At 47.6% G+C, this 13,974-nt stretch overlaps 1 protein-coding gene across 2 annotated transcripts in view; it reads left to right on the forward strand.

The window, feature by feature from the left end:
* GCN1 (GCN1 activator of EIF2AK4) overlaps positions 1-13,974 on the forward strand; it is a 194,420-nt gene that overhangs the window by 91,473 nt on the left and 88,973 nt on the right. For both annotated transcript variants that reach the window (XM_063913142.1, XM_063913143.1), the window contains exons 21-22: positions 12,056-12,234; positions 12,411-12,504. In XM_063913142.1, the coding sequence (XP_063769212.1) occupies positions 12,056-12,234; positions 12,411-12,504 (273 nt within the window). The remainder of the gene's footprint in view (positions 1-12,055; positions 12,235-12,410; positions 12,505-13,974) is intronic.

A 13,974-nucleotide genomic window follows, 5' to 3' on the forward strand; every position in this document is an offset into this window, starting at 1 on the left:
AACGCTGTTTGTACAAACTTTGAGAACAGGAAGTTTGAACGCAGCAGGTTGAAAGCACCGAGGCCGGGCGTCCAGTGTCCCCTAGAGGATTCAGAGAAATGGATTTATCGGTAAGTACCAAAATCCTCTTTTATCTTTCATCCACTAGGGGACACTGGAGCATCCTTAGACATTAGGGGACGTCCCAAAGTTATCCCCCAGTGAGGGACTGCTGTCGGTGGCCTGCAAAATAAAACGTCCGAACCCCGGACGCAAAGGTATCAAACCTGTAAAATTTCGAGAACATGTGGGCTGAGGACCACGTTGCCGCTCTGCAAAGTTGAGTAGTGGAAACACCACTGGCCGCCGCCCATGAGGCACCCACTCTGAACCGGAAACTGTTCACCACAGGAAAGATAGGCTTGCCGAATGGTAAGTCTAATCCAACTAGACAAAAATTGCTTAGATGCTGGACAACCCTTCTTTGGCCCATCATAAAGATAACAAAAGGTCCGACTTTCTGAAAGACGACGTAACTTGTACGCATATCCGTACCGCTCGGACAATATCCAAGGACACGTCTCTATCTTCGAGACCCTGGAATTATGGTACCACAATTGGCTGGGTTACGCGAAACCCCGAAACAACCTTAGGAAGGAAAGCTGCTCTTGTACGGAGTTCTGCCCTATCCCCTTAAAAAGGGACTCTTACACGATAAGGCTCCCAACCCAGAAACCCACCTGGCCGGAGCCAAGGTGAGCAATAATGTGACCATCCAAGAGAGATATTTCAGGTTTGTTCTTGCTAACGGCTCAAAAGTTGGATCACAAAAATTCCAACACCAAATTTAAGCCCCAAGGCGCAGTAGGAGGACGATGCTAACTGCTGATGGAGAGAACCGAAACCTGACCCCTCAGAGAGCCCAGCCTCAGTTCTACCGCCAGACCTGCCTAAAGGAAAAGTAGAAGTCTGGATAAAGTGGAAATTCGTTGAATTCCACCCACGCCCTTGACACCAGTCCGAGTAGCTCTTCCAACTCCTGTAGCAGTGTATGGCTGTGACCAGCTTCCTAGCGGCAATCATCGTAAGAATGGCCGTTCTTGGTATCCCTCTGTTTCATAAGATCCGGGTTTCAATAGCCACGCCGTTAAACGCAGCCTGTTCAGTTCTGGGTGCTTTATACCTGTCATTTAAACCCCCTACCAGGGTATTTCGCGGCGCTTTCACCCTTTAAATTAGGAACAGAAAGACTGTGAGAGATGACGGGAGCAAAGTTATCGGATCCGGCTGGAATTATTGTTCCCTTCTTTATATAGAAACCAGAACAGGACAACATATATATTTCTCTAACGTCCTAAGTGGATGCTGGGACTCCGTAAGGACCATGGGGATTAGCGGCTCCGCAGGAGACTGGGCACAACTAAAGAAAGCTTTAGGACTACCTGGTGTGCACTGGCTCCTCCCACTAAGACCCTCCTCCAGACCTAAGTTAGATTCTTGTGCCCGGCTGAGCTGGATGCACACTAGGGGCTCTCCTGAGCTCCTAGAAAGAAAGTATATTTAGTTTTTTTATTTTATAGTGAGATCTGCTGGCAACAGACTCACTGCAGCGAGGGACTAAGGGGAGAAGAAGCGAACCTACCTAACAGGTGGTAGTTTGGGCTTCTTAGGCTACTGGACACCATTAGCTCCAGAGGGATCGACCGCAGGACCCGACCTTGGTGTTCGTTCCCGGAGCCGCGCCGCCGTCCCCCTTACAGAGCCAGAAGCATGAAGAGTCCGGAAAATCGGCGGCAGAAGACTTCGGTCTTCACCAAGGTAGCGCACAGCACTGCAGCTGTGTGCCATTGCTCCTCACGTACACCTCACACTCCGGTCACTGATGGGTGCAGGGCGCTGGGGGGGGGGGCGCCCTGAGGGCAATATATGACACCTTGGCTGGCAAATCTACATCATATATAGTCCTAGAGGCTATACAGATGTAAAATTACCCCTGCCAGTATTCCAGAAAAAGCGGGAGAAAGTCCGCCGAAAAAGGGGCGGGGCTTCTCCCTCAGCACACTGGCGCCATTTTCTCTTCACAGTTCAGCTGGAAGACAGCTCCCCAGGCTCTCCCCTGTAGTTTTCAGGCTCAAAGGGTTAAAAAGAGAGGGGGGGCACTAAATTTAGGCGCAATATATGTATACAAGCAGCTAATTGGGGAAAAATCACTCAGTTATAGTGTTAATCCCTGCATTATATAGCGCTCTGGTGTGTGCTGGCATACTCTCTCTCGGTCTCCCCAAAGGACTTTGTGGGGTCCTGTCCTCAGTCAGAGCATTCCCTGTGTGTGTGCGGTGTGTCGGTACGGCTGTGTCGACATGTTGGATGAGGAAGGTTACGTGGAGGCGGAGCAGAGGCCGATAAATGGGATGTCGCCCCCTGTGGGGCCGACACCAGAGTGGATGGATAGGTGGAAGGTATTAACCGACAGTGTCAACTCCTTACATAAAAGGCTGGATGACGTAACAGCTGTGGGACAAAACGCCCGTTACCTCAGATGGCAGACACAGATGTCGACACGGAGTCTGACTCCAGTGTCGACGAGGTTGAGACATATACACAATCCACTAGGAACATCCGTTACATGATCTCGGCAATGAAAAATGTGTTACGCATTTTCTGACATGAACCCAAGTACCACATAAAAGGGGTTTTATTTTTGGGGAGAAAAAGCAGCCAGTGTTTTGTTCCCCCATCAGATGAATGAATGAAGTATGTAAAGAAGCGTGGTTTCCCCCGATAAGAAACTGGTAATTTCTAAAAAGTTACTGATGGCGTACCCTTTCCCGCCAGAGGATAGGTCACGTTGGGAGATATCCCTTAGGGTGGATAAGGCGCTCACACGTTTGTCAAAAGGTGGCACTGCCGTCTTAGGATACGGCCACCTTGAAGGAACCTGCTGATAAAAAGCAGGAGGCGATCCTGAAGCCTGTATTTACACACTCAGGTTATATACTGAAACCTGCAATTGCCTCAGCATAAATAGTGCTGCTGCAGCGTGGTCTGATACCCTGTCAGATAATATTAATACGCTAAGACAGGGGTAATATTTTGCTAACATTGAGCATATTTAAGACGTTGTCTTATATATAAAGGATGCACAGAGGGATATTTGCCGGCTGGCATCCAGAATTAATGCAATGTCCATTCTGCCAGGAGGGTATTAGAAACCCGGCAGTGGACAGGTGATGCTGCCTGTAAAAGGCACATGGAGATTCTGCCTTATAAGGGTGAGGAATTGTTTGGGGATGGTCTCTGGGACCTCGTATCCACAGCAACAGCTGGAAAAAAAAATTATTTTTTTTTACCTCAGGTTTCCTCACAAAAGCCTAAGAAAGCACCGTATTTTCAGGTACAGTCCTTTCGGCTTCAGAAAAGCAAGCGGGTCAAAGGCGCTTCCTTTCTGCACAGAGACAAGGGAAGAAGGAAAAAGCTGCACCAGTCAGCCTGTTCCCAGGATCAAATATCTTCCCTCGCTTCCTCTGAGTCCACCGCATGACGCTGGGGCTCCACAGGTGGAGACAGGTGCGGTGGGGGCGCGTCTCGGGAACTGCAGGGACCAGTGGGCTTGCCCACAGGTGGATCCCTAGGTTCTGCAAGTAGTATCACAGGGATACAGGCTGGAGTTCGAGGCGACTCCCCCTCGCCGTTACCTCACATCAGCCTTGCCTGCTGCCCTCGGAGAAAGGTAGTACTGGCGGCAATTCACAAGCTGTACTTCCAGCAGGTGAAATCAAGGTACCCCTCCTTCAACAAGGCCGGGGTTACTATTCCAAAATGTTGTGGTACCGAAACCAGACGGTTCGGTGAGACCCATTCTAAAATTGAAATCCTTGAACACTTATATACGAAGGTTCAAGTTCAAAATGGAATCGCTCAGGGCGATTATTGCAAGCCTGGAAAATTTCAGGGTATCACTGGACATCAAGGATGCTTACCTGCATGTCCCTATTTACCCTCTTCACAGGTGTACCTCAAAATTGTGGTTCAGGATTGTCATTACCAATTCCAGACGTTGCCGTTTGTCTGTCCCCGGCACCGAGGGTATTTACCAAGGTAATGGCCGAAGTACTTATCCCGTACTTGGACGATCTCCTTATAAAGGCGAGGTCCAGGGAGCAGTTGGTCGTCGGAGTAGCACTATCTCGGGAAGTGCTACAACAGCACGGCTGGATTCTGAATATTCCAAAGTCGCAGCTGGTTCCTACGACGCGTCTACTGTTCCTGGGTATGGTTCTGGACACAGAACAGGAAAAAAAGGGTTTCTCCCGGAGGAGAAGTCCAAGGAGTTGGCGTCTCTAGACGGAGACCTCCTAATACAAATACAGGTGTCGGTGCATCAGTGCACGCGAGCCTTGGGAAAGATGGTAGCTTCTTACGAAGAATTTCCATTCGCCAGGTCCCATGCAAGGATCTTCCAGTGGGATCTGTTGGACAAGTGGTCCGGATCGCATCCTCAGATGCATCAGCGGATAACCCTGTCTCCAAGGGCCAGGGTGTCGCTGTGGTGGTGACTGCAGAGTGCTCATCTTCTAGGGGGCCGCAGATTCGGCATACAGGACTGGGTCCTGGTGACCACGGATGCCAGCCTTCAAGGCTGGGGGGCAGTCACACAGGGAAGAAACTTCCAAGGCGTATGGAAAAGTCAGGAGACTTCCCTACACATAAATGTTCTGGAACTATGGGCCATTTACAATGCCCTAAGTCAGGCTAGACCCCTGCTTCAACACCGGCCGGTGCTGATCCAGTCAGACAACATCACGGCGGTCGCTCATGTAAACCGACAGGGCGGCACAAGAAGCAGGATGGCGATGGCAGAAGCCACAAGGATTCTCCGATGGGCGGAAAATCATGTGTTAGCACTGTCAGCAGTGTTCATTCCCGGAGTGGACAACTGAGAAGCAAATACACCGTTGGGAAAGGCCACAGGTGGACAGGATGGCGTCCCGCCTCAACAAAAAGCTACAGATATATTGCGCCAGGTCAAGGGACCCTCAGGCGATAGCTGTGGATGCTCTGGTAACACCGTGGGTGTACCAGTCGGTGTATGTGTTCCCTTCTCTGCCTCTCCTACCCAGGGTAATGAGAATAATAAGAAGGAGAGGAGTAAGAACTATACTCATTGTTCCGGGGGCCAAGAAGAGCTTGGTACCCAGAACTCCAAGAAATGATCTCAGAGGACCCATGGCCTCTGCCGCTCAGACAGGACCTGCTGCAGCAGGGGGCCTGTCTGTTCCAAGACGTACCGCGGCTGCGTTTGACGGCATGGCGGTTGAACACCGGATCCTGAAGGAAAAGGGCATTCCGGAGGAAGTTATCCCTACGCTATTTAAAGCTAGGAAAGAAGTGAACGCAAACCATTATCACCGCATATGGCGGAAATATGTTGCGTGCTGTGAGGCCAGTAAGGCCCCAAAGGAGGAATTTCAGCTAGGTCGATTTCTGCACTTCCTACAAGTCAGAGGTGACTATGGGCCTAAAATTGGGTTCCATTAAGGTCCAGATTTCGGCTCTATCGATTTTCTTCCAAAATAGAACTGGCTTCACTGCCTGAAGTTCAGACTTTCGTTAAGGGAGTGCTGCATAGTCAGCCCCCGTTTGTGCCTCCAGTGGCACCGTGGGATCTCAACGTAGTGTGGGATTTCCTGAAGTCGCATTGAGTTGAGCCACTTAAATCCGTGGAGCTACAATACCTCACGTGGAAAGTGGTCATGCTGTGGGCCTTGGCGTCGGCCAGGCGTATATCAGAATTGGCGGCTTTGTCATGCAAAAGCCCTTATCTGTATTTTATATGGATAAGGCGGAATTGAGGACTCGTTCCCAATTCCTTCCTAAGGTGGTAGCAGTTTTTCATGTGAACCAACCTATTGTGGTGCCTGCGGCTACTTGGGTCTTGGAGGATTCCAAGTTTCTGGACGTAGTCAGGGCCCTGAAAAGTATATGTTTCCAGGACGGCTGGAGTCAGGAAAACTGACTTGCTATTTATCCTGTATGCACCCAACAAGCTGGGTGCTCCTGCTTCTAAGCAGACTATTGCTCGCTGGATCTGTAGCACGATTCAACTTGCACATTCTGCGGCTGGACTGCCGCACCCTAAATCTGTGAAAGCCCATTCCACGAGGAAAGTGGGCTCTTGTTGGGCGGCTGCCCGAGGGGTCTCGGCTTTACAAATTTGCCGAGCTGTTACTTGGTCGGGTTCAAACACTCTGGCAAGAGTCTACAAGTTTGATACCCTGGCTGAGGAGGACCTAGAGTTTGCTCATTCGGTGCTGCAGAGTCATCCGCACTCTCCCGCCCGTTTGGAAGCTTTGGTATAATCCCCATGGTCCTTACGGAGTCCCCAGCATCCACTTAGGACGTTAGAGAAAATAAGATTTTACTCACCGGTAAATCTATTTCTCGTAGTCCGTAGTGGATGCTGGGCGCCCATCCCAAGCGCGGATTGTCTGCAATACTTGTATATAGTTATTGCCTAACTAAAGGGTTATTGTTGAGCCATCTGTTGAGAGGCTCAGTTGTAATCATACTGTTAACTGGGTATAGTATCACGAGTTATACGGTGTGGCTGGTATGAGTCTTACCCGGGATTCAAAATCCTTCCTTATTGTGTCAGCTCTTCCGGGCACAGTATCCTAACTGAGGTCTGGAGGAGGGTCTTAGTGGGAGTAGCCAGTGCACACCAGGTAGTCCTAAAGCTTTCTTTCGTTGTGCCCAGTCTCCTGCGGAGCCGCTAATCCCCATGGTCCTTACGGAGTCCCCAGCATCCACTACGGACTACTAGAAATAGATTTACCGGTGAGTAAAATCTTATATATATACACACACAAATAAATAAAAATGGTAGAGGTGGTATCAGCTTGCTTCCTTGTATTTTCTTCTGGATCTTTATAATAGAAGTCCTTTGAAAATATAAATAGTATGGTAGAAGTATTTTGTTCAGGATCCTCACATTTCTGAATATATACTGTCACCAGTAGAGGGAGCTATTGCTACACATAAAACATCCCTTTTGATATCTATATTAGGGGGAGGGCTTACCCATCCCCGTAGATGGCGCCAGTTAGGGATAATTAAAATGGGTGATACTTAAATGTTTTAGTCACTTCATAATAAATGTTTTACTGTACTGGCCAGCGCTGTGCTCACGGAATATAATTAAAAACATTATGGGGAGGCGTGCTGATATGTGCTGAGCGGCCCCTTCCCCTACGTGGCTCTCTCCCCTGATGTTGCACGCCATGGGAACATTCTCACCAAGTCCCGTAGCGCGCTACTGTCTCCCCTGGTGATGCACGCTACGGGACCGCTCTCACTCAGCCCCGTAGCGGCGCTTCTGTCTTTCTACTCAGTCCCGTAGCGGCGCTCTGTCTGATTGCCCTGCCGCTGAAGGGATCCCGCACTGTAACCTCTGCCTGGCGCGCCGCTGTGGGGAGCTAGCTAGCAATGTCTGATAAAGCCCCATAGGGAAAGTAAATAAATATGCAACTCCTGTGGGGCCACTTTCAAACAACCTGTACTCACAGTTGGGTGACTTTATAGAGATGCAGACCCCTTTAGCTGGAATCTTTGTCTCCAATCCTGAACTTTGTCCCCCTTTTATTAGGGAGACGCAGCTTTTCATCTGATAAAGCCTGCACCCCCTTTCATTTAGGTGGGATCGGGCATTTACCATCTTATCTTCTGAAAACCTACACCCTCCCTTTAGTTAGGAGGGATTGGGCCAGTATAAATGAAGATAAAACATAAATAATAAAGAAATAAATTAATTAATCTGTATGGAGCAGGAGCTCCCTTCTGTGTTGGAACGGTCCCTGAGATAGCAGGTTCTCTCTCTGAGGTGACCTTCAAGGATCTTCCGTTAGTAACCCACGCAAGTCTGAGTACCAACTCCTGCGGCGCCAATCAGGTGCGATTAGAATCGCCGACACTCGTTCTTGTTTCAACCCTTTTCAGAACCCTGGGTATGAGTTGGAAAGGTGGAACAATGTAAACCTTCCTGTAACACCAAGGAAGTGTTAATGCGTCCACTCCTTCTGCTGCTGGATCTCTTGTTCTGGACACATCTGGGCAGCTGATGGGTTTGCCGAGACACCATTAGGTCGACTTGAAGTAGACCCCATCTCCTCACCACCCTATTGAAAATCCGTGGATGGAGGCACCACTCTCCAGGATGCATGTCCTGGTGACTGAAATAATCCGCTTCCCAGTTCTCCACACCTGGAATGAACCTGCCGAGAGGATGATGTTTCGCCTTTCTGCCCAAAACAAGATCTTTGTGGCTTCCTTTAACGCCATCCCGCTCCTTGTTCCTCCTTGACGGTTTACGTATGCCGTCGTTGTGACATTGTCCGACTGCAACCTTACGTGTTGACCCATGACTTGGCCTTTGGCCCAGAAAAGCGCATTGTAAACTGCTCTTAGTTCGAGAATGTGTATGGGTAGACTGCTTTCCAGTAGCGTCCATCTGCTCTGAAACTAATGCTCCTTTAAGGTGGCACCCAACCTCTGAGACTGGCGTCTGTTGTCAGGATCCTTCAATCCCAAATGCCGAATCTCTTGTCTGCTGCGAGATTCCTGTGTAATGACCACCAAAGTAAGGAGATGCGTAGGCGCGGTGGAAGTCGGATTCCTCGATGTAGATGTGACATTGCTCCCTGAGCAATGAGGTTCATCTGTAATGGTCGGGAATGAAGTCTGCCGTACTGGAAAGCTTCTAAAGACGCCACCATCTTCCCGAGAAATTCCACACAGAGGTGTAGAGAGACCAGTTGTAACCTCAGTACCTGAGCCACTAATCTCTGTAAGTCCTGTACCTTGTTCTTTGGTAAGAATACCTCAATTGTACCGTGTCCAGGATGAGACCGAGGGACTTAAACCGTTCAGTTGGCATGAGGTTGGATCTCTGGAAATTCACAATCCCCCCATGTTGAATGAGAAATGGATGAGATGTCTGAACATCCCTGATCAACTGTTCTTGAGAGGATGCCTTGTTTAGCATGTTGTCTAGATAAGGACTAATCGTGACTCTCAACAGTCCTGATTCTGCAACCATTAATGCCATGATCTTCGTAAAGATTCTTGGGGCCGATGATAGACCGAACGGCAAGGCCCTGAATTGGTAGCGATCCATCAGCAGTGCGAACCTTAAGTAAGCCTGGTGAGGGGCCCAGATCGGGATATGCAGATATGCATGTTCTAAGCCTGCAATGCCCAACAAAATTAACCCTAGCGTGAATGTAACTGTGTGTACATGTGGTAGGGAATATAGCTTGTAAGCTCCCCTGGGGCAGGGACTGATGTGAATGGGCAAATATTCTCTGTAAAGTGCTGCGGAATATGTATGCGCTATATAAATAACTGGTAATAAATAATTCCAGCTTGAATTAGTAGACACTTAGAGACCGGTTTAAAACTTTTAAATTGAGTATCGGCCTGACCGTCCCGTCCGACTTGGGCACGACAAAAAGATTTGATAGAGAGCCGTTCCTCTCTGAGAAGCGGCAACCGGAATAATGACCTCTGACCGTAGCAATTTTTCAATTGCTGGCAGTAGCGCTTATGCTTTCTGAGGGCACAGAGGCAATCTCCAGACTTTCGCCCACCAAGGTGGATCCCAGGTGAGCCGGGAGACCGCCCTGCCACGGTCTTGTCAGCAGGTTTATCCCGCGTTCTGGCTGCTGCATGTGAGCGGCCTCTACCTCTGCCCCCACGTACTTGTGTATCGAATCCTCTTCCTCGGGCTCGCAAGGACTGAGAGCTAAAGGAATTACACGCTAGTCCCAAATAAGCTCTCCTAACCTGTGGAGTGGCTCTTGTATAAGGAGTAGGCAGAAAAGTGAACGTCCCTGCTGTAGCTTGCGGAATCCACTTGTCCAACACTGGACCGAAAAGCATCTCACCCTCAAAGGGGATGGATTCTACCGCCCTTTGGTGTCAGAGTCTCCACGCCATTCTCTGTCCGTCTAGCCGATATGGCTGATGCAGAGATGCGCGATGCTATCCTGTGAATATCCCTAGAGGCTTGACACAAGTATGAAGCCGATTCTCTAATGTGCTCCGCCAGTTGAGTAATTTCTTCCAAGCCATTTTCCCCCTCAATAGCCTGTACTATGCGTCCAGACCATGCTCGCATTTCCTTGTTAACCAAAGCGCAGACGACCGTAGGTCTGTGTTGTACCTGCTAAAAAAAAAAAAGTTGACTTTAAAGCTGTGTCAACCTCTTAAAGTTGTTACAGTAGGTAACGGTAAGATTGTCTTCTTCGACAACCTTCCTAGAAAAACATCCACTACCGGCGGAATCTCCCACTTATCCATTACACCCTTAGGTAGGGGATAAGTTACTGGAAACCCCGTTTGGATATTGAAAGCGTTTGGCAGGTTGTTACCAAGCCTCCTCCATTTGAGACTGGAGGGATTTAGGAATAGGAAACACTGCTGAACGCGGACTTTGGGATTTGAACAATTTGAATCTACTGGCTCATTTACTTATTCTACCTTAAAGTTTAGGATCTCAGTTTGTTTTGATTAAAGAAACAAGACCCGCGATTGCCGTGTCCTCTTCTGGAAAATCGGCGTCTAGGTTAGATTCAATTACCTCACCTTTTGTATCAATGAGAAGACCCTCTTCCTTTTAAACGCCTTGCACATTGTTACTGCTTGTGCGGGAGGCGTTAACCTGATGAGAAATTCTTCCATCGTCTTTGAGAATCCCGCAGCACTGATTGTTGCGTGTGGGATTCCGCCATCTCATTGGAGATTCTATCTACAAGGTTATCCTTGACCTAGACAGAGCACTGCTCCCAGGTGAAGCGTCCTTGTCTTAGCCGGTATAGCACACCCCGAAGCTGTCATCCGCGTGCTCTTCTTGGTACATTACGTACAAACATAACAGGTCTTTGCTTGTACCTCCTAGGCACAATTTTCCAAACTGAGGGAGGAGGGATGTGAAGGGGGAGGAGCCGGCTGTGCAGACAATGCTAATTTTAGATTGTGCCACACCTCTGGTTGCAAGCTTCACACCCCAAATGTCTAAGGATGCTCCAGTGTCCCCTAGTGGATGAAAGAGAAATGCAATTGCATTGAAGCACAATGCATTTTGCAGAAATAATTGCGGATGCACAAAGCGAACACTGCATGCACAGTTTTTTCATAATCGGCTGAATTGCGTTTTCTCAATCTTGTGATCTGTGCTGAATATAGGGGTCTTAGTCAGGAGCCTATTGACAATGAACATCATCTCCTGGTGTAATTTATCCAGGTTTTTTTCAGCGCTCTCTTATTTTTCTTTATTGCACATCTGTACCTTATAGGTTACACTAGTTTAGCAAGCTGGGACTTTTTTGTGCAAAAATATTGAGACTTGGGGAACCTTGCTATAGAGCAGGGGATGACACACGAACCCCCCCACCCCCCTCCCTCCTTCCCATAAACACTTCCCCATATCCTCATCTTGAGCTGTGTGTGGAATGTTCCATACTAAACTGCCTGCAGTTAGATCTGTCTCCTCTGTATTTCTTTTGTTGCTCTGTAGCCTGAGCAGAGACATTTCAGGTGTTGCTGGAGCCTTATTGCATTTGATATCATTCTATGGACATGGACACATCCATGGCTACATCAAATGTGTTTGTCCAAGGATCTGAATATTCTAGATCCGTAGTTTCATCCATTGTGTAATTGTCAATAGTGACTAGGCATCCAGGCTTCACTTTGTTTGAGGGGAAAGCTCATCTCTCCTCCAGTTAATCCAGTTAATTGGCGCATCTTTCAGATTTGTTATATTTCTCTTTAGGTGAGGGGAGGGGAAGGGGAGGGGGGGGGTTTAAGACTAGGGATGAGAAGAATGGGACAGAAGGTGCACAGTCGGAATCCAGTGAGTTTATTCCAGCGTATTTGAAGCTCTCTTTAGGGCAGTACTTTTTGCTGTGAACCTTTGGGTAAAGCTTCCATCTGCTGCTTTCTGTACCCCGACCATCTTTTTACGAATATTCTTTGTTCCACTTTGTAATGCTAATGAAAATGTATCTTTTTTTTCCAGGCTGTCCTTAATGCTGCGGGTACATTGGCTCGCATTTCTCCAGATAGAGTTCTTCCTAGACTGATGGGAATCATTACTGAATCCCTGCAGAATCCAGCACTGTGTCAGGTTACCAGGGAAGAATACGCCATTATGCAAACCCCTGAGGGTGAACTGTATGACAAATCTATCTTACAAAGGTGAGTGACACAGGGACATACGTTTGTTCATTCTCTTTCCTTTTACTATAACTCGGTGTACTATGCTTTGGATGGAAAATGCATAGAACTCTTATGTTGTGTATATCCACCATTTGTAAGCATAGTTTTGCAGTTTTAATGATTGTGATGTTAATTCTGTTTTCTTTTGTTGCTAGTGCTCAACAGGATAGTTTAAAAAAGGGCAACATGAAGAGGGAGAATAAGGCTTACTCATTCAAGGAGCAAATAATTGAATTGGAACTGAAAGAGGTATATACCTGCCTTTTATTTCTAAACATTTCTATAGTGTTGGGGGTTACTATGTGACATCTGTCAGCTGATTTCAGTTGAACTGCAGAGCTTTTAGTATCTCTTTATTGTTATGCCAAAACAAGTCATAGGGGTGGGAAAATTATTGTCCCTTCTAACACCATCCACACCTAATCGAAATATACAGCTAAAAAATCCAAACCCCTCTCTGTACATGGACACACATGCTTCCTCCTTCCACCATAGCCCTGCCTACATAGTGGGGGTCATTCCGAGTTGTTCGCTCGCTAGCAGATTTTAGCAGCATTGCACACGCTAGGCCGCCGCCCTCTGGGAGTGTATCTTAGCTTAGCAGAATTGCGAACGAAAGATTAGCAGAAGTGCGAATAGAAAATTCTTAGCAGTTTCTGAGTAGCTCCAGACCTACTCACAGATTGCGATCAGCTCAGGCCGTTTCGTTCCTGGTTTGACATCACAAATACGCCCTGCGTTCGGCCAGCCACTCCCCCGTTTCTCCAGACACTCCCGCGTTTTTTCCTGGCACGCATGCGTTTTTCCGCACACTCCCAGAAAACGGCCAGTTTCCGCCCAGAAACACCCAATTCCTGTCAATCACACTCCGATCCCTTCAACGATGAAAAATCTTCGTTCGGACGTGAGTAAATCTAAGTTTTGTGCTAAAATACTAACCGCTTGCGCACTGCGTACCATGCGCATGTACATTTTTGCCTTAATCGCTCCGTTGCGAAAAACGGCAACAAGCGAACAACTCGGGATGACCCCCAATGTCCCTACCATTTCCACTGCCCTACCGGACGCACTGTGAAGAGTGTTAATATTGATCAGAATATAAGACTACATGAGAAGCAGAAACTTTTCCGTCATTCTAATTACTAACCTTACTGCACGTTTTTCTTTTTTTTTTTAAAGTATTTTCCTACTGCAGCATTGACAGCTGCACTCCTACAGCTCTTCTTTCCTGAGTACCAATCACATGCCTGACCCTGTTTCTTCAGTATTATTTATAACCTATTCTACCAGCTCCAGCATTTCCTGTGTATATCTTTTTCAGTGGGTGACTGTGTGTGATATTATTCATTATAGTAAATCTGTGTGCTTTTGGTCAATATTTAAATATGGTGTCTATGTAATAAGACCCCAGGAAATATTCGTATTTGTTGTAGGAAAGCTGTGAACAGTAGTTTGGAAATCAAATGTATCTAAATTGAACCTGTGTCTAATTCAATGTTATGCACTGCTTGCATTGCAAATTTCACTTATCAGCCACGTGGGGACACTGGACCATGGGGTAAATAGCCTCCTTCCAGACTGTCGCTCTTCAAAATAATCACTAGGTTTTCTGCATTTCTTTTTTTCTATTTAATATCTATTCTGGGAACTGAAAATTTGAAGAGTGTCCACAGTAAGGGTGCTTTTCTGCGTACTATATAGGCTAGTTTAGGTAATAAA

This window comes from Pseudophryne corroboree, chromosome 1 (assembly GCF_028390025.1).
Source record: "Pseudophryne corroboree isolate aPseCor3 chromosome 1, aPseCor3.hap2, whole genome shotgun sequence".
NCBI classification, from domain to species: domain Eukaryota; kingdom Metazoa; phylum Chordata; class Amphibia; order Anura; family Myobatrachidae; genus Pseudophryne; species Pseudophryne corroboree.